Source organism: Callorhinus ursinus, unplaced genomic scaffold (assembly GCF_003265705.2).
Source record: "Callorhinus ursinus isolate GAN/ISIS: 27379988/994484 unplaced genomic scaffold, GSC_fseal_2.0 scaffold1, whole genome shotgun sequence".
Classification (NCBI taxonomy): Eukaryota; Metazoa; Chordata; class Mammalia; order Carnivora; family Otariidae; genus Callorhinus; species Callorhinus ursinus.
The window spans coordinates 20,651,232-20,672,444 of NW_027397063.1; the positions used below are offsets into that span (position 1 = coordinate 20,651,232).

At 36.2% G+C, this 21,213-nt stretch overlaps 1 protein-coding gene across 1 annotated transcript; it reads left to right on the top strand.

Moving 5' to 3' along the window:
• Positions 1-896: 896 nt before the first annotated feature.
• On the top strand, positions 897-13,343 carry HSPA13 (heat shock protein family A (Hsp70) member 13). The gene is made up of 5 exons (XM_025872801.2): positions 897-1,038; positions 2,606-2,946; positions 6,615-6,828; positions 8,567-8,734; positions 10,186-13,343. Exons 1-5 carry the CDS (start codon positions 1,014-1,016, stop codon positions 10,851-10,853), a joined length of 1,416 nt encoding a protein of 471 aa, XP_025728586.1. The 5' UTR covers positions 897-1,013; the 3' UTR covers positions 10,854-13,343.
• The last annotated feature ends 7,870 nt before the right edge of the window (positions 13,344-21,213 follow it).

Consider the following 21,213-nt stretch of genomic DNA (forward strand, 5'->3'; position numbering starts at 1 on the left):
TTATACTGAACAGTACTCACTATAGACATACACACACTTTTTATAGATTACATTATGAAAGATTTTTTTAAATGTACAAAAGTGGAGAGATTATAATGAATCTCCATTAACTATACTTCAACCTCAATAACCATCAATATTTTCATATACATTTTTTTGGCAAAAAGCCAGTAGTATATACCCCCAGCAGGTTGACCGGTTGTCAACACAGATTGTTTGATTTACATCTAAGGTGAGGAAAAATATTTCAATTCTCCAGGATTATAGTTCTGGGGAACTTTAACAGCAATGACAGACAAAACACTTTCAGAAAGAGCCATTAAGTACTACCAGTGACCAAGAAGAAAAAAAAAAAAAAGGGTCTCTTATAGACTCGAATCTGAAAAACACTTCACAAGTGTCCTAAATGGCCATTGCATGCTAGACTTGTCCATGAAAGCAATTCCTGCCAATTATGACAGGTGTTTAGAGGAAACCCAACCAGAACCTAGATCCTAGGCAAAGGACCATTCTTTAAAAGGTAGGAAGAACGAAAGACAAAGGCTTGAACCTAGGCCTGGGAAAGGAACACGGCTAAAGAAAGCAATAACGTAAGGTTCCTCGCTCTCCCTACCGCGAATGGGGGCAGGCCCGAACTACACTTCCCAGAATGCAAAGCGGTGGGGCGGCACTAAAGAGATAGTGTGTTTTTACCTCAACTTGGCTCCAGGCGCTTCAGGTTTGATTATAAACTCCAGTCTCTCTTCTTGGCTCTCCTCCACCTCAGCCTAATTGGCTCCGTAAGCTGGGCGTGGGAGGGCGGCTCAGACGTCACTGGCAGCGGTTGAATGGAGGCCCTCAGCCCCGCGAGCTGATGGTAAATGAAGTCCCTTCTCTGGTCAGAGCTGTAGTTTCTCCAGCTGCGTTGGAGCAAGAGAACTACATTACCCAGTAAGCCTCGGGGCTGGGAGGCGGCGTGGGGGCGGCCCCTCACGTCTGGTACAGTCATCCCAAGCCTCTTCGGCGGGACTGTGATGGCTGGAGAGATGACGATCTTAGGTCAGTGACCAGGACTTCTCTATGGCTGTTGTGGGCACCGGAGCAGTTTGGGGAGGCCGGGATGGGTGGGGGTGGTTGTCACCTCCCGGATCCAATTGGCGCAGTGGGAAGGACGCGGGAAAGGTGACTTAGAGGCGGTTTTTGGTTTTTCGGGGCGCCGGATTGAGGGTCCGTCCAGAAATGGCCTGGGCCAGAGTAGGCCATGTAGGGCCGGCGGCGACCCTCTGCGTACATCCCAGGGACATCGGGCTTCGGGAAGGGTTCTTTTCAAAACAACGTCGATTTTGAATCGTTGGTTGAATTGGGGCCTTTGAGAGGCTGCAAGAACATGTATCTCCAAGACCCTTTTGTAGAGGAAGGGGGAGGAGCAGTACCGGCGGCCTGAGCTGTAGACTCATGGGATGCTGCAGTTTGAGAGAGCCCCGCCTCTTGGATGTATAGTCTGATGCACTTTCCACCAGTCTGAGTTAGTAATTAACCCTCCCCGAACAAGAAAATAATGAAATGTTTCTGAAGTTTTCCACGTAGGAGCAAGAGGAAAGTGGGGTTGGCACTTGATTTCATTTTTTTTTTTTTTTGAGTTATGTGTTGATGAGGATGAGCTCACAATTAGTAAAACAGACTCCTACAAATTGACGTTTTGGGTCATATGTAACACGTATGGACATAATCTGAAACCAAATAACATATTAATTGTAAATTCGAAGTGGCATCTTTCTTCATCCTTTATCTTTACAATCTGCATGGAGTTTGTTCATATTTGTGTGTGTGTGTGTGTGTGTGTGTGTGTGTGATTTTTTTAAATCAATATTTGTTGAGCATCTGCTGTTTGCTAGGAGCCATTCCTAGTGCAAGGGATACAAAAGTGAACAAAACCTGCTTTCAAGGAGCTTTATGTTGTATTTAGGGTTACACATTTATGGTTCTCCGTCCCTAAATGTTAACTTCTGCAAGAAGTATTTTCTTAATTTGTATTTACATACAGAAAAGGTTAACTGTGTTCTGTTGTAAAGTGGCAGTTTCATATTTAAACTACTTTCAAAATCAGTTTACCAATTTATCCATTTCATCCTTTTGAAAGGAAAAAGGAGATGAGGGGATAAAAAGTTTTAGTCCCCCAATAACAGAGTTTTTGCTGTGGAAATTTAATAATGGAGTTTCTTTTAAATGATGACTAAAGCTGTTTATAAAGCTATAATATCTAAATATTAATTGATCAAGAAATTGAGTTATATCTATATTTATCTAGCTTTTGCTAGAGATGAATGGCTTTTCCTGTGAGTATTAGCACAATTATTTATATGTTTTTACTTTTTCTTCACCCATAGGTGTAGTACACAGACATACAACTACAGGGGTTTTTTGGTTTTGTTGTTCGTTCATTTTAGCTGTATTACAGTCGTTTTGCTGTATGAAAAACTTGATGTCTGAGAGGAGTGTTATCTTTAGTACTATAAAAGAAAATATTTTGAGAGTGTATTAGTCTTTTCTCAAAGAGTGTTATTAAAAGGACTTTGCTATTGTACTAGTTTAATAAAACATGTATTTTCATTTGCCTATATTTCAGGATCAGCTGTTTTGACTCTCCTGTTGGCTGGCTATTTGGCACAACAGTACTTACCATTGCCTACTCCTAAAGTGATTGGCATTGACCTTGGTACCACCTATTGTTCTGTTGGGGTGTTTTTTCCTGGCACAGGAAAAGTAAAGGTCATTCCAGATGAAAATGGGCATATCAGTATACCCAGCATGGTGTCCTTTACTGACAACGATGTATATGTGGGTTATGAAAGCTTAGAGCTGGCCGATTCAAATCCTCAGAACACAATATATGATGCCAAGAGATTCATAGGCAAGATTTTTACCCCAGAAGAGCTGGAGGCTGAAGTTGGCAGATACCCATTTAAGGTAAGTGATTAAACTATAATCTGTTTTAATTTTAGTTAAGCATACTGTTTCAATTAATGCTTTGGCTTCAAGCTATAAAACATTCTGTTTCAACTTACTTACTCTGCATGGAAGCTACATTATGACAAGCAGTCCTACAGCATTTCCAGGATGACTTAATTCATTGGCTCCACAGCTCTATCATGGACTTGGAGCCTTACTATGTTCTTGCTTTGCAATCCTCAGAATATCTGCTTAGCTCTTTGTTTCACTGTAGCAAGAAAGCTAATGAAGCCCCATGAACTATGGATGGATGGATGGATGCCTGCCGGCCTGGTTAGCTGTTTCATTGTAGCAAGAAGGCTAATGATGCCCCATGTACTATGGATGGATGGATGGATGGATGGGTAGATGGATGGATGGATGGATAGATAGATGGATAGATGCTGTGTGTGGTAGGATATACATATTTATATACTTAAAAAGAGATCACAGTAGGCATGCTATTTTATGACTTGTTTGAAACTCAGCAATGTGACATGGTTTCTTAGAATGGCTATTCCAATATTTAATTGTCCAATCTCAGTAAGGGCACATTTTTTCCCCTGGTTTTCCACTTATGTTGTGGCTTCAGTGAATATTCTTGTACATACATCTTTGTGTACTTCTTGATGATTTCCTTAGCTTGAATTCTAGAAGTAGAAGAACTTGAGTTCTTTAATTACTTTGATTTATATTGGCACCTTGTACACTGAAACGGTTGTGTACTCTTTACTTTTTTTTAGAGGGCCTATACCTTCCCTAGTTACTGTTTGTTTTTAAGATTTATTTATTTTAGGGAGAGACAGACAGAGTAAGTGTAAGTGGGAGTAGAGGCAGAGGGAGAGAATCTTCAAGCAGACTCTGTGCTGAGCATGGAGCCTGCCACGATACTCAGTCTCAGAGCCCTGAGATCATGATTGAGCTGAAACCGTGAGATGCTCAACCAACTGAGCACCCAGGTACCCCCCCCCGCCCCAGTTACTATTTTTTAATCTTTGCCAATATGTAAGTGAAAAACAGTATTTTTGTATTAATTTGCATTCCTTTGATTTTTATTGAGGTCAGATTTTTTAAAAATTTGTTTTTTGGCATTTTTATTTTCTTTAGTGATCCATTTCTTGTCCTTTGTCCTATTTTTGGGGGGGGTTCTTTTCCTTTATAAAATACTTTGTGATATGTTTACAGTGTTTTTTTATGTTTTTTTTTAACTGATGATATATAATTTTGCTTTTGAGCTGTCAAGAATTTTAAATTTTTATGTGGCAAAATCGTCTCAAAATTTTTTAAAAAATGGTTATAGACTCTTATCATGCTTACAATAGCCTTTCCCATCCTATCCACTTCTATTGCTAATGCTTTTACATGACTATATGTAGGTTTGTGTTTTGCCAGTTTTTTTCTTTTCAGTATTTTATTTTTTGTCTAAAACATTTTTTTCATCATGATGAGTGTATTCTTTAATCCCTATCACCCATTTCACCCATCCCCCCATCCATATCTTTTAAATATTTAAGTGTTTTTTCCATAGAGGGTTTTTCATGTAAATTGTGAAGTGGAATTCTACGTGAATAGCTTCTATTTATTTATTTATTTATTTATTTATTTATTTATTTATTAAGGTTTTATTTATTTATTCATGAGAGACAGAGAGAAAGAGAGGCAGAGGGAGAAGACGACTCCCCAAGGAGCCGGGAGCCCGATGCGGGACTCGATCCCAGGACCCTGGGATCATGACCTGAGCTGAAGGCAGATGCTTAACCATCTGAGCCACCCAGGCGCCCTAAGTGAATAGCTTTTAAAACTGATAGCTATATCAGTGCTGCTTATTGAATAAAATTCTTAAATATTTTATACATTTTCAAAGGAGAAAATAAGTTTGTCCCATGCATTTCTTAGGTTTATTTCTTTATTCTTTTTTAGCTTTTTTCTTAGGATCCTTTATCAATTTATAAGTCTTTCTTAAGTAATGATTAAATTATATAGAGCTGTACATTTCCTCAAAATTAAGAATTTGAGTACATTACTTACTGATTCAGGAATTATTTTTTTCCCAAGTTTTATTGGGATATAATCAACATACGGCCCTGTATAAATTTATGATGTACAGCATAATGATTTGACTTAAATATATCGTGAGATGATTAGCACAATAAGTTAACATCCATCGTCTCGTATAGATACAAAAAAAGAAAAAAATTTTTTTCCTTGTGGTGAGAGCTCTTGGAATTTACTCTCTCAGCAACCTTCAAATATACCATATAGCAGTATTAACTATAGTCATCATGTTGACATTACATTCCCCATACTTATTTCTCTTATAACTGGAAATTTGTATCTTTTGACCACCTTCATCCATTTCCCCTACTCTCCCCCCATTCCCTGCCTGTGGTAACCTATCTAATCTCTTTATCTCTGAGTTTGGTTGTTGTTTTAGGTTCTACATGTGAGAGATCATACAGCATTTGTCTTTCCCTGTCTGACTTAACTGCGCTTAGCGTAATACCTGCAGGGTCCATCCATGTCACCAGCAGCAGGAATTTCTTCTTTTTTATGGCTGAATAACATTCCATTGTGTATGTATATCACAACTTTATCCATTTATCTGTTGATAGAAACTTCGGTTGTATTCATGGCTTGGCCATGGTAAATAATGCTGCTGTGACCATGGGGTGCAGGTAGCTCTTCTGCATAAGGGTATATTCCCAGAAGTGGAGCTGCTGCATCAGATTGTAGTTCCATTTTCAGTTTTTTGAGGAACCCCTGTGCTATTTTCCAGCCAAGAGTTAGTTTGAGTTTTCTTGTTGTTAAGTTTCTAAGTGTTGTGATTTTTGTTGTTGTTTCTGTTTTATGTTGGAACTGACAGTGTAGTGTCTTTGAACCTCATTTTAATAGTATCTGTAGCTTATTTTTGTTTTTCCCAGATAGGTTTGTAGATGGGTCAAGTTTTCTTCATTGAAATCTAATTATGTAGTCTAGAATGACCAGGGTAAAATTCTTACAATTTCTTAGAAGACTTAATTCTCTTTACTCTTGATATGAATTTAGTCTGTTGGTGAAAGTAGGATAGCGTATTTTAGAATTAATCTAGTTTTTTAAATATACAACCACATTAGCAGGGATAATGACTTAATACATGTTTTCATGGAAATAAGAATATAAGTGATATTTGATTCTTGGGTAAGAACATAATGAAGTACTAAAATTATTCTTGTTAATATGTGCCAGAACACTTTTTCAGGTATCTGTTATTTTTGGAAACAAGTTAACTAAAAAAAAAAAGAAGATCCTAAGTCAAATACATGATCCAGCAACTTTTATTCCTTATATTTCATCTTTTTTTCTTTCATTCATTTAACAGATATATATTGAGAATCTTCTGTATTCCATTTATATGCGTGGTGATGGATTTTATTATTCTGCTGTTATTGTAGATTTACTTTATAGATTTTAAAGTATAGCTTTTAATAACCTCTAATCTTAGTAAATGATAGATTACAAATAAATTTTATGACCTTATAAAGTTAAGTTTTTTATTGAATAAGTCCAGTGTGTATGTATGTATGTATTTAAGTATATATGTGTATGTGTATATGTATGATTTTACATTTCTTTCTCTTTTTTTCTTTTTTGGCAAATCCTATTCCCAGGTTTTAAACAAAAATGGAATGGTTGAGTTTTCTGTGACAAGTAATGAGACCATCACCGTTTCCCCAGAATATGTTGGCTCTAGACTACTGTTGAAGTTAAAGGAAATGGCAGAGGAGTATCTTGGAATGCCAGTTGCCAATGCTGTTATTTCTGTACCAGCAGAATTCGATCTAAAACAGAGAAATTCAACAATTGAAGCTGCGAACCTTGCAGGTAATATCACCCTTGCTTGAGTTATATTTTTCTCAAAATGTTCTTAGGTTGAAAATCTTCTGTAGTAGGGTGTATCACTTTGCAAACCACCTAACGAGGCACATAAATAAACCCAAAGTGGGTAAATTAGATGGATTTTGATATAGGTTTAGAAATAGAAATTAAGAAAATTTTATAGCACAATGTAAAATGCAACATACTATGAAAACAGCCAGTTAGGTAGGCATATAATAAAGGCTGAGAACATGGGTGCATGTTAGCAATGAGGAATTTTTTTCTATAAACTTTCTTTAATGTTATGATGAATATAATATTTTTTTAAAATCTGAGGTGGAAGAGAACTCATTTAAAACCATTCCATAAATATTGAGTGCCTTGATAAACAAAACAGATAAATCTCTCTTCTCATGGAACTTATATTCTACTGGAGGGAAACAAAATCTGTATTAAAGATAAGTATATTGTGGGGTTTCCCCGTCTCAGCATCATTTGATATTTTGGGATAGATAATTCTGTGTTATGGGGAACTGTCCTGTGCATTGTAGGATAGTTAGCAGCACCCCAGCTTCTACTCATGAGGTGCTAGCGGCCCTCTCCTCTCCAGGTAGTGATAATCTTCTGTCTTCAGATGTTGCCAGATGCTCCCAGAGGGGCAAAATTGTTCCTGGTTGAAAACCCTGATATACTGTATATCAGAAGGTAACATGCAATGGAAGAAAAAAGAGTAGAACAGGAACAGGATTGCTGGTGGTGATCAGGAGGTGGGGGGAACTCGTAAGTTTTAGAGTGGTCAGGTAGGCCTCATTGAGAAAGTGACGTTTAAGGAGATTTGAAGGAGGCACGTTTGTTAGCCAGGCTGATACATAGGGTAAGAATATTGCAGGAGAGAGAATGGTCAGTGTAGCCGCCATAAAATGGGAATTTGCTGGTACATCTGAAGATGGTATGTTGGTCAGTGTGACCAGAGCAGAGTGAGTGATGAAGTCAGAGTGCTAAGGGAAAGGGTATGAATTTAAATAAATTCTTCAGAATTTGAATAATTTTTTATGGCTCCTGATATATAAATGCTGTATTACTTTCCAAACCACTCATGACCTATGACAGGTTAAAGCAGGAAGTTTGCGCAAGGAAATCTGATCTTTTGCCTGAACTTTCATTGTTCAGCATTACTTTCAAGATGAGATTTGCTGTATATTTCAGATTTACATTTGAGGGTCTTAAATTTTATGTACTTTTTTAAGAGTCATTTTACCTATTAGAACATTTCATCTAGATTTTTTAAGTAATCTCATCTGTTTACTTATCTGCTTTTTTTCAAAGTCACTTTAAAAAGAAGAGCATAGTAAGCTTATTTCGTTTCCACAGCAATTTATTATAGCACATAATGATTAAAGTTTTATTGCTCTTATATTTCCAAGTAAAATAATGAAAATTAAAAGGGGCTAGGATTTTTTAAAATTAAATATTAAATAATACAGAGTAGAATGATGTACTCCACTGAATCTGGGCTTTTCGTATATTAATAATTTTTTAGAATGATTTTAATGATTTAATTTAGAACAACCGATATTTATCCTTCCCATTTCATTATTTTTGATGGGTTTGTGACTACTGTCTTTGTTACTCAGTGGAGTTCGTGTCGCATAAAACACACTAACATGGTATGACATTGAGGGGGAAGGAATTTTGAGAATGGTGTCCTCTGATGCATTGTTCTTCCTTCCAACCAATCTTACAGGACTGAAGATCTTGAGGGTAATAAATGAACCCACAGCGGCAGCTATGGCTTATGGCCTCCACAAGGCTGATGTCTTTCATGTCTTGGTGATAGACTTGGGCGGAGGAACTCTAGATGTGTCACTGCTAAATAAACAAGGAGGAATGTTTCTAACCCGAGCAATGTCTGGTAAGAAAAATACAGGGAGACTAAAAGAGGTTCAGGGGCGCCTGGGTGGCTCAGTTGGTTAGGCGACTGCCTTCGGCTCAGGTCATGATCATGGAGTCCCGGGATCGAGTCCCGTGTCAGGCTCCCTGCTCAGCGGGGAGTCTGCTTCTACCTCTGACGCTCTTCCCTCTCGTGCTGTCTATCTCTCATTCTCTGTCTCTCTAATAAATAAATAAAATCTTAAAAAAAAAATAAAAGAGGTTCAGATAATGCTTTCCTTATTATCACACCTAATGTGTTAAGTATTTTTAAATTTTTTTCAGGGGATGCCTGGGTGGTTCAGTCGGATAAGCGTCCAACTCTTGGTTTCAGCCCAGGTCATGATCTCAGGGTTGTGAGAGCGAGCCCAGCGTAGGGCTCCGCACTTGGTGCAGTTCTGCTTGAGATTATTTCCCCCTCTGCTCTTCCCCTTGCTTGCGCACGTGCTCGCTCTCTCTCTCTCTCAAATAAAAGAAATAAAATAAAAATAAAATTTTTTTCAGTATACTTTGACTTCATTTTGGTAGTCTGTATATGTGATTTTATAACCACCACTTATATATATAATAACAAAAACTGAAATCTAAAAAAAAATGACCGAGGCAAATGAATGTATCACTGCCAGTTGTAGGTCACTGAGTCGGTAGGACTTCATGGCTTTGGTGAAGGAAACGAGAGCAAGAAAAATCCTTTAAAATGAAGAGTGATCAGTTTATTTCATTTGCTAACATGTTTTACAAAATAGATATGCTTAGAAAATCTAATAATAGTATTCTCTAGGAAATTATAGGTTTTTGTATTCTAAATCTTTTTTTTTTTAAGTATTTTGTTTTAAAGAATGGAGCCTGTTTAAAAAGTGAAGCTGTAAGTTATAGGTTGTCTAACTTCTGCATTTTTCTTTTTCCTAACTGGACTCCTTAAAACCAAATTCAGTGCCAGGGATTTATATTAACATTAATCTTTTCCTTTTAAATCTCTCTCCTTTTTTTTTTTTTAATTTTCGCTCTTAATCTAGCAAACAAAATGATTTAAAAAAAAAAGATAAAATGCCTACTGGTACTTTTTAATTCTAAAGACTTTCTTCTCTTGAGAGTAATGATATTCAGTGCTTTTAAATTGCTATTAAAAGCTAATCTTTTGTCAACCTTTATCTTCTGAAAAATTATTTAGGGATATCATTAAGAGATATTTCCTTTTTTATTTAAAAATTTTAACCAGATATGCATTTTTAATCATACACATTTGAGTTAAAATTACTTTAATCCAGTTATTTTTAATCAGTCTTTGTATGAGTAAAATCTAAATAGTTAAGTACATTAAGCAAGAGATTTGTTATTCATTATATCATTTTCATACATACTACACAGACATGTATATGCATATATGCCTACAAATACATAAGTGTAACATACGCCTTTTTATTTTTAACTTAGGAAACAATAAACTCGGAGGACAGGACTTCAATCAAAGACTGCTTCAGTATTTATATAAACAGATATATCAAACATATGGCTTTCTACCCTCTCGGAAAGAGGAAATTCACAGATTAAGACAAGCTGTGGAAATGGTCAAATTAAATCTGACTCTTCATCGGTCGGCTCAGTTGTCAGTATTACTGACAGTGGAGGAGAAGGACAAGAAGGAGCCTCAGAGTAGTGATGCTGAACTGCCAAAGGGCGGACGTTCTCCCACTGATGGCCACCATGTGAACGGTGTGTTTGGAGCTGGCCTTTCTGAAAAGAAAAGCGGAGAAAGTCAGGTGTTATTTGAAACAGAAATATCACGGAAGCTCTTTGACACCCTTAATGAAGATCTCTTCCAGAAAATACTTGTACCTATTCAGCAAGTCTTAAAGGAAGGCCACCTGGAAAAGACTGAGATTGATGAGGTGGTTTTGGTTGGGGGTTCTACTCGTATTCCTCGAATCCGCCAAGTCATTCAGGAGTTCTTTGGAAAGGATCCCAACACTTCTGTAGACCCTGACCTGGCAGTGGTGACAGGAGTAGCCATCCAAGCAGGGATTGATGGAGGCTCCTGGCCTCTCCAAGTCAGTGCTTTAGAAATTCCCAATAAGCATTTACAAAAGACCAACTTCAACTGAATTATGGAGGGATGATTATTTGTGATTGTCTGATGAGCTCTTCCTCCTTATCAGACCACCTCCTCCAATAAAGAAAAATCTTTAAAACATCTCACAAATTTACCTGAAAGGTAACATTTAGATACACAGAATTTTACATAACATTTTGTTTTAGGATTAAATGTGACCGGATTGATCCTCTTTGATTTCGGAGAGATCTCACTCCAACAAATACTTTTAAGATGATAGAATTGAAGTAAAACTTAGAGGAGCATGGGTGGTTTTGTTTTCTGGGATCTGGAAGTAGATAACGATATGCACTTAAAATTACATTCTGTAAACATTGCCTAGTATCAATATTACGATTCCCAGTTCTTACTAAATTGTATTAGCAGGAGCTGGTAATTGATTTGCTTGGTTATCACATGTAACTATTAGTTCGAACTATACTTGAAGGACAGTGTTGGTGTCAGGTTTTTACATTGGCTGGGAGATAGCAGTATTAGTAATATAAGCTGCATATATATATATATATAATGTTCAGTAACTGCCATATAATAAATTGACTTTCACAAATTCAGTTACGTGTCCTATTTACATAATCTGCATTCTCCAGATTTTTAAAATTATTTATTGTATTAACTTATTTTCTTTCTAAAATAGCTGTAGATTTATTCAGATGTTTCAATACCAGACAGTAAACGTAACCAATTTATACTCCAGTTCCTTCAGTTGCTATGCATCATTCTCTGCTTGGATTTCCGTGATTCTGCCTGGTTAGAAAACAGTAGGGAATTAATAATTTCATTCTACACGTCTTGATGTCACAATAAAGCCATCATTACCAGCTCTTTTTTGTTACCCAAGACCTTTGCAGACACTGGTAAGTACCAGTAATTAGCTACAGTATTTATGTTTTTGCTTTTGTTTCTTTGTTTATTTTGAGTAAGCCCTGGAGAATGTAGCTTGCATTTGAACTATCAAATCATATTTGATTCAGAGATTTTTTCCCCATATTAGTTTTGAATGAGGAAAACGTGCTCAATTGTAAAATCCTTATTGTTGTTTCCCACTATCATTTTACAGTAGTCACACTTGGACTGTTTTTAGCCTTAAGGTTAGTATGTGTTGCGAGTAAAAAAATTTTGAATATTGGAAATAATGTGGCAATCTAATGTGGAGGGCAATGTGGAAGAATTTCTACAAATCAGTATTTGTAGCAGTTTTGTTTTGTTTTTGTCTGTTTCCTTTTAGAAATGCTACAGGGACCAAGAAAGAAAATGTAGCAAGCAGTTATATTTCTGTGATGGCCATATTAAAGACTTTTTTTTTTCTTAATGCATGCATGCTTCACATTAATATTCAAAGATTACATTCTGGTCAACATTTTTGTTGATGTAAAAAGTATGTCTGTTTTATCTGTTGTTGAATTTAAGGGATTTTGAATTTCCAATCACTGAAAAACAGAACTAAGCAAACTCATTTCAGCAACATCGAAACATTTCAGCTTCTGAGAATAAAAAGCTGAATGTTAATATTTTTTGCAGATCTAAAAAAAAAGGTTAGCAATGAGATTGCTGTTAAAACACAATTTCAATCACATAGTTTTGTGTACAGAATGTCTAGTAAGTAGATAGAAAAATAAAAAATGTTTGTTGACATAATTTATTTTAGAACTAACAGAGAAATGCCAAAGATGAATCCTTCACTGCGTTATGAAAATATTCAAGTGTTCTCTTGGACTTGATATGAATCTTTAATAGATTTTAGAATTGGAAAAGATCTTTTTTGCAAAGGTCTTAAGAGAAAAGTGTTCAATCTATCAAAATCTCCACTTATATTATCAGCTTTAACCTAAAGCATTTTAACATTTTTAAAAAAAAATCTTGACTCTTTCAAATACATGAGCTAGTTCAGGAAGATCTGTTATCACTTTTTAGTGGAAACAGTTTGCAGAACAGGCAGCTAATCTCATATACTAAAATTGGAATTTAAATGTGTCTGAAAAATAGAATGGCAGTGTTGGAATTTGGGGGCAATAGTTTAGCATATTCTCTAGTATAGTTACACCTTTAAAAATACGAAGTAATGTCTGTCAGTCATATTTTAGGGGCCTATATATAAATGGTCTTGAAATCAATGTAGTTTATTTATTTAAAAGAGAAAGGGATCCCGAAAGGGATCATTTATGCCTAATAATCTTAAGACATTTTTCATAAAACAGTACATTCTGGTTGTACATGTAACTAGTGTTTTTTGAAGTGCATTAACTTTTTAAATATTAACTGTTGTATGGTTAGAGTATGTGAATGAGTAATTTATTCTGTATCAGGAATGTTTCGGTACTGTGTTTTCACTCCAACCACTGACTTCACAGATGCTACTGTGTATAATAACATGTACGGAAGATTATATAGTTATTGTGCATAACAGATTGTGCCTCTTAAATTTGTGTGTAGACAGGTAATTCACATTTTAATGTAAATAAATACCACTTTGCAGTTTTTTAAACTGTGTCCTTTCTCTTCCATTCACGGCTAGGCCAGAGTACATATTTAAGGTTTATAAGTGAAAAGGGAAGCAGGACAGCTGATGTGATGCTCATGCATGTGAGCTCAGCAGCTATTGCCTGCTCCCCTGCATCCTGACTCTGGGGTTGCTTTTATATCCTTTTCCACTTATTTTCCTAATTTAGAAGTGACAGTTCCTGTATCATATGTACAGGAGCTCCAGAATTCTGAATACCAATTCATGACCTTTGACTATAATGGAGCGAAGACCTAAATTAATCTATAGTTAGTGAATAATCCTACTGTAATCCTTTGGTTGATTCAGTAATACTTCATAATTTTGTAATAAAGTTTGTCTTACTCTTTGGACAAAAACTATATATACATATTTTATATATCTAAAGAAATTCATTTGATTAATATAGTCTTTTCAGACTATATGTGGCTTAAAACAACAAAGGGCTCAATATTTATTAAGGGCTCAATAAAGAGCCCTTAAATAAAGATAGTAGACTTGACTTTCCAATAGTTCCTGTGATTCCTTCATAGTTTTTCTAACCACCATTGCTGAGGGACTCAAATGAAGAAATATAGTGACACTCCCATATTTCGTTTATTTAACCAACAAAAACACAGTACCCCATTGAGGGTAGGCAGCCTACAGCGTAGCCTCCAATGACCGCTATTTTCTGGTATTCATCTCCTTTTGTGATCTTCTCTTGACTTTGGGCAAGATTTGATGACTCCCTGCTAATGATGAGAGGTACATGGTGAATAAGCAACCCAGCGGACAGCTCCACCTTCCAGCTGTGAGCGCCTTCTCAAAAGTGAGCCCTCTCTTCCTTCAGATAATGCGGCCATGGTTGAAGTTTAAGTATAATCTCATGAGAGACTTAAACCAGAATAGTCCAGCTAAGTGGATTCCTGACCCATGGAAACTACAATATATTTTTGTTGTTTTAAGCCACTAAGTTTTGGATTAATTTGTTGAGCAATAGATAATAGAGTACTAATTATGTACCAGTACTGTTCTAAGTGTTTTAGCGATGGGGCGCCTGGGTCGCTTAGTTAAGCGACTGCCTTCAGCCCAGGTCATAATCTCAGGGTCCCGGGATCAAACCCTGTGTCGGGCTCCCTGCTCAGTGGGGAGCCTGCTTCTCCCTCTCCCTCTGCCCTTACCCCCTTCTCACTATCTCTCAAGTAAGTAAATAAATAAAAATCTTTAAAAAATGTTTTAGTGGGAACCAATTTAGTTTTGTTCTAGCAAACTTAGGAGTAGGTACTATTATCCCCATTTTCAGATAGGGAAATTAAGGCACAGATGTGTCAAGAAATTTCCCTAGGATTATACAGCTCATAAGTGGCAGAGTCAGGATTTAAATCCAATCCATGCTCAAACGCAGTGCTGTGCTGCTTTATCCATCACATAATACAACTCCATAGTACCGATTTTATTCAGTTACTAAACTACTGGATGGTATCCATGAAAGACTTCTTATTTAGCTGATGATATTAAAATTACAGATTTTGATAATGCTATTTAGTCCCTTACACTTCTAATTCATTGGTTTTTGTGAGTACCTAGTGCAAAGAAAATAATATTACAAATGGCTATGGTAGAAAGATTAGGAAATAAGCAAAGAAGTTCAGTGACCTGCCAATTTATGTGGGCTTGTAAGAAAATGCCACAATAAAATAGGTTATTATTTTAGCTAAGATTCTGAAGCTCCTGATTCTGTAGTTCTCAAGTTTCTGCAAGTTATTAAAAATTCTCCTGATGAAGTATGAAAGTATTACTTAATTTGTAATATGAATTAACGGACATTAAGTAAAAAAAAAAAAATTGACATTACTTGGGTGTTAAAGCAGAACCAAATACTGTTTGTTTTACACCTCATTGAATTAACTATCATTTGGCTTACGTAAAAGATCTTGTAACTTTATAAACGTATGTATATCACATAAACACACATTTCCCCTGTTAAGAGTTCACCTTAATCATCCATTCACCTTAAATCATCTAACATGGCCTCTATAGTATTGGAAATTGGAACCTGGATCTCAGTAGTTGTAATCGCTACTCTTCTCTGTCTCCCAGTTTGCTAAACTCAAGCTATTTTGCTGAGGTAAGTCTTGAAAAAGACTGTGGCAAAGAGTAGTTATGGCAGAACCTGCTAAATGCTATTGCAGTATCTTTTCTATTCATTCTTACTTGTGTTGTTTAGAGCAGCAACATCCACTGCTTTAAAAACTGTTTCCCAGCCTCCCTTGCAGCTAGGGGTGGCTAGTGATACAATTCTGACCACTGACATGTAAGCATAAATCAGTAGATAAAAACCCCATAGGCTTTTTTTTTTTTTTAAGATTTTATTTATCTGACAAAGATCACAAGTAGGCGGGCAGGCAAGCAGGCAGAGGGAGAGGGAGAAGCAGGCTTCCCGCTGAGCAGGGACCCGATGTGGGGCTCAATTTCAGGACCCTGGGATCATGACCTGAGCCGAAGGCAGATGCTCAACCGACTGAACCACCCAGATGCCACCCCCCCTTTTTTTAAGCTTACACGTTTGTGCTGTTAAATGTGTTGTTCCTCGCCATTCCTTTCTTGGAATGCAGACATGATGCTGGGGTTAAAGCAATGGGTTTTTGCAACTACCAACCAAGATGTGCTATGGATGATGTTTGAGCAAAAGATAGAAGCAGCCTGGTGGTGTTATGGAACCACCCTGGCCAGCTTTGTCCTCTCTACCTTGAGACTTCTTTCTACTTAAGAAAAATAAACCCCACAAGGGGTCCTGGCTGGCTCAGTTGGTAGAGCATACAACTCTTGATCTCAAGGTTTAGGCATAGAAATTACTTTAAAAAATAAAAAATAAAAACATAAAAATAAACCCCTTAGTTGTTTACCCTTCTTTCTTTGTTTTCCTTCTTTTCTTCCTTCTGCTTTTAAACTTATGACCCTTACTATAGGGTTAAACATTTGGCCAAAGTGTCATTTGTTGGACTTCTGTTTTTGGCCAAGATGGAATAGGAAGGAACTCATTTGACTAAATAATCAGACAAAATACATGAAACAACAGGACTTTATACATCATGGTCAACATCAATACATATCCATTACCTTCGTGGAATCACTGGTATGGTAATATAGGGAAAGCAGATGGCTGTTCTGTAATACTGGGAGATTGTTGCACAAAGGCTCAGAACAGAGAGCTAAAAGCAGGTGTTCAGAGGGAATCAGTGGCAACTGAAGTGTTATCAATATGTATACCTAGCTCCTGTTTGTCCTCCCCTGTCACTCATTCCAAATCATTTATGTCAGCCTTGCTTTCTGATCACCACATGACATTTTCTACTACACATATCGGCAATAAACCAGCGGTCATTCATAAGTATATTAATGATGAATTACATTTTTGAAGCATGACTTCAAAAATTGAACCTATATCACTTCCGTTGGCGCACACAAAACAACGCATGTGTGGTGTTTTCTTTCTAAACATTGTGGAGCAAATATTTGTCAAATCTTTCAAATTTTTTTTTATAAATACCACAAATATTTCTCAAGTTATGACCTATTTTTACATTTTACTCCTAGGTCTATTCATATTTATTTTGTTCTTTGTACCACGCTCAGGAGATAAAAGATTCCTAGCTTTGATCAACTGTATAACTAACTGTGTGCTCAGAGTGGCCAATCTATACATAACAAGCGAGCAACTCTGGTTACCTTGCCAGCAATCATCAAGAGAAGCCAGTCAGCCTTTTCCCAGTTCATACCCATTACCTTATTAATTCAGCCGCAGAGCAGTCACATGAATTACCTAGATACCATTCATCTCCATAAGCACATTTAGAGAAATGTAGCTTACAGAATAGCTATAAGTCTTGATTTCAGTATTCTACAGATGGCCCACGTGCTTGCAAAATGACAGCAAGTTGCGAATTAGGAAAACTAGAAGGAACTAGATCTGTCCTGACTGCTGCCTTCTCAAGTGACATAATATAATAACCTGATAATAATATGATACCATATTGTGTACCACTGGGGACTAGATCTTATTTTAATCTCGTTACCCCAAAATTGCTGCGTATAGAATAGACTTTTATAAACATTGGCTTGATTTTGTCCTTTTTATTCACTTCACAGTGTGTTCCATGATGTTTGTAAATATGAGACTACAATTACAAGGAGCTGTGACTGTTGATATTTAGATAATAGCTAACATGCCATTGAATGTTTTCTGCATGCCAGACACTGTCCTAAGTGTTATGTGTTATGTGATTTAATTTTCAAAAACTTTAGGAGGTAGATAAAACTGTTACTCCCAAGTAAGCCCAGAGGAGTAAGTTAACTTGCCCCAGTTTACACAATTGGAAAGTGGTGGGAGTGGGCTTTAACAGAGGCACCCTGTCCCAACATCCTGAACTCTTCTAACTTACTGTATTTTATTTTATTTTTCTTGATTATTTTTCCTAAAAGCCTGTACAGATCAGTTATAATTATTTGTGTGTATTAAAATATAGCATTATGGGGCGCCTGGGTGGCTCAGTTGGTTAGGCGACTGCCTTCGGCTCAGGTCATGATCCTGGAGTCCCGGGATTGAGTCCCGCATCGGGTTCCCTGCTCAGCGAGGAACCTGCTTCTCCCTCTGACCCTCCCCGCTCTCATGCTCTCTCTCTGCCATTCTCTCTCTCAAATAAAAAAAAAAAAAATCTTTAAAAAAATAAAATATAGCATTATGTCTTAATACTGTTTGATATCAAAGTTATGTTTAAAAGTATATGAAATTGCCATTATTAAACCATTTTGACCTACAAAAATGGCTATTTCATATGGTTCAAGCTAATGATATATTTGAAAAAGCAGCCTGCCCCCAAACTTTAATTCCATTTACTATGCTTTCAAAGCTCTTGGTTTAAAATCTTTCTCCCCCATTTTTAACCACCAGACTCTTTTTAACTGGCTCTCCCAGGAATGAGACATATTAGTAGGAACTGGAAAGACCATCAATTTTCTCACCATGTAGACCTGGGTTCTACATATTATTGGCCAAGATCCTCTTGAAATCTCATTTTTGACAAAATGGGGTAGATAATACCTTTCTTATATTTAGTGAAGACTGAAGTAACAAAAGATTCCAATGCCTTGCACATTTACTTGGCATATGGTATGCTTTCAATAATAAATATCCTCATTATCCCTAAAAGAATTCAACTTAATCCTGCTTAGCATTTTCCTTCTATCAGCTAAGGTAAAAATTTCTACATATTGAAATTATAATCATTATTTTCTTAATATATTTTGTAGTTAAAATCTTTAAACAAATCAATCATTGACTAAAGGTGTTTTCTTTTTACAAAATTCAAACAAACTTCCTCTCTGTAATCCAGTCATATTGAGTACCCTGCACTTTGCTTCCAGTGTACTTCAGTGACTAAATAACCTTGGTGAACATAATTGAAATGAAAATGTAATATTAATTTCTTAAAACATGACAAAATTATCTTTGAGTACTTTTGGCTCAGTCTTTTTTTTGTTTTGTTTTTACTTAAATTCTAGTTAGTTAACATACAGTGTTACCATAGTAACATATAGCTTCTTAAAACATGATGAAATTATCTTTGAGTGATTTTGGTTTAGTCTTTTTTGCTTGTTTTTATTTTAATTCTAGTTAGTTGACGTATAATGTAATATTGGTTTCAGTAGAATTTAATGATTCCATCATTTATATATAATGTAACATTTTTGATGTTTATTTTTGCTTTATTTTTCTCTTTAAGTATATTATACGTTATACATATATCTGTATATGTATATACAAAACTGCACGTATCCTAAGTATACAGCTTGATGAATTTTCACAAACTGAACCAATACTCAGGCCCAGATCAAGAAACAGAATATAACCATTACTGCAGAAGCCCACCGGTGTACCCCTTCAAACTTTACCCCTCCTTCCTTACCAAGAATAGCCGGTATCCTGACTTCTAATAGTACTATAGACTAGTTTTCCTTTTTAAAAAACTTTTGTACAAACAGAATTATAGAATCACATACTAATATTTTTTGGGGGTTGGCTTCTTTCACTCGACATAGTCATGAGACTCATCCACGCTGTTGCCTTTAGGTGTTCTTCATTCATTCTCATAGTTGTATAGAGTTCCACTGTGTGACTAGACTATTTATCCAGGCTACTGTCAATTTCCCATTAGATTTTTTATAAATTACAGAGGGTCTCAAAAAATAATAATAAAAATTAAAAAAATAAATTATGGAGAGTCTCTGGTTGATTTACTATAGGTATAAAGAGGCTAAAACATAAACTTTTAACAATGAAATATCTAGATCCTTCTCTTTTAATTCAAGGATAGTTAACATGCAGTGTTATATTAATTTCAAATGTACAGTATAATGATTCAATAATGCTCTGCATGACTCAGTGCTTATCACAGTAAGTGTCCTCTGAAGCCCCCTTACCTATTTCAGCCATCCCCCCACCCACCTCCTCTCTGGCAACCACCACTTTGTTCTCTGTATTTGAGTCTTTTTTTTTTTTTTTTTTAATTTCTCTTCTCACCTTTGTTTTCCTTCTTAACTACCACATATGAGTGAAATCATATGGTCTTTGTCCTTCTCTGACTGACTTCTTTCACTAAGCATTATACCCTCCCAGCCATGTTGTTGCACATGGCAAAATCTCATTTTTTATACGGCTGGGTGATATTCCATTATATATATCTTCTTTATCCTTTCATCTATCAGTGGACTCTTGGGTTGCTTCTGTATCTTGGTTATTGATAATGAAAACACTGGAAGACTATATGCTACAAAAACATAGCAGTGCACATATCTTTTCAAATTAGCATTTTTGGGTTTGGGGGGTAAATACCTAGTAGGAAAATTCCTGGATGATATGGTAATTCTATTTTTAATTTTTTGAGGAACCTCTATTCTGTTCTCCACAGTGGCTATACCAATTTGCATTCCCACCAACAGTGCATAAGGTTCCTTTTTCTCCACATGCTTGCCTAACACTCATTATTTCTTGTCTTTTTGATGTTAACCATTCTGACAGAAGTGAGGTGATATCGCACTCTAGTTTTGATTTGCATTTCCCTGATGATGAGGGATGTTGAGCCTTCTTTTCATGTGTCTGTTGGCCAGGTCTAATGTCAATTCAGGTCCTCTGCCCCTTTTTAATTGGATTACTTGATTTGAGTGTTGAGTTGTAAAAGTTCTTTATTTTGAGTATTAACCCCTTATCTGATTTATCATTTGCAAATACCTTCTCCCATTTGGTAGGTTGCTATGTCGTTTTGTTGATGGTTTCCTTCACTGTGCAGAGGCTTTTTATTTTGATATAGTCCCAATAGTTTATTTTTGCTTTCATTTCCCTGCCTGAGGAGACATACCTAGAAAAATGTTGGTAGGCCAGTGTTAAAGAAATTACTATGTTTTCTTCTAGGAGTTTTATGGTTTTAGGTCTCACATTTAGGTCTTTTTAAAAATCCATTTAGAGTTTATTTTTGTGCATAGTTTAAGAAAGTGATCCAGTTTCATTCTTTTGCAGGTAGCTGTCCGATTTTCCCAGCACCATTTGTTGGAGTCTAGATCCCTTTCTTAATGGAATTCAACAGATATTTAGTCATTATTTACTGAGTACAAAACATACTGATGGGCACGGCAGGGATTGTAAAGAAAGGATAAACATTTCTAGTGGCTTAGATTCTAATGGGAGGAGGCTTTAGATAATATAGGGTTTTATAACTTCAGGCAACTTTTCATAAATACCTGTAGGGGATGAAGCTAGGTTGTACATGGTTGTGCACAGGAAGGAGAAAAGGTGAATAAAAGAAACAGTTGATAGGTC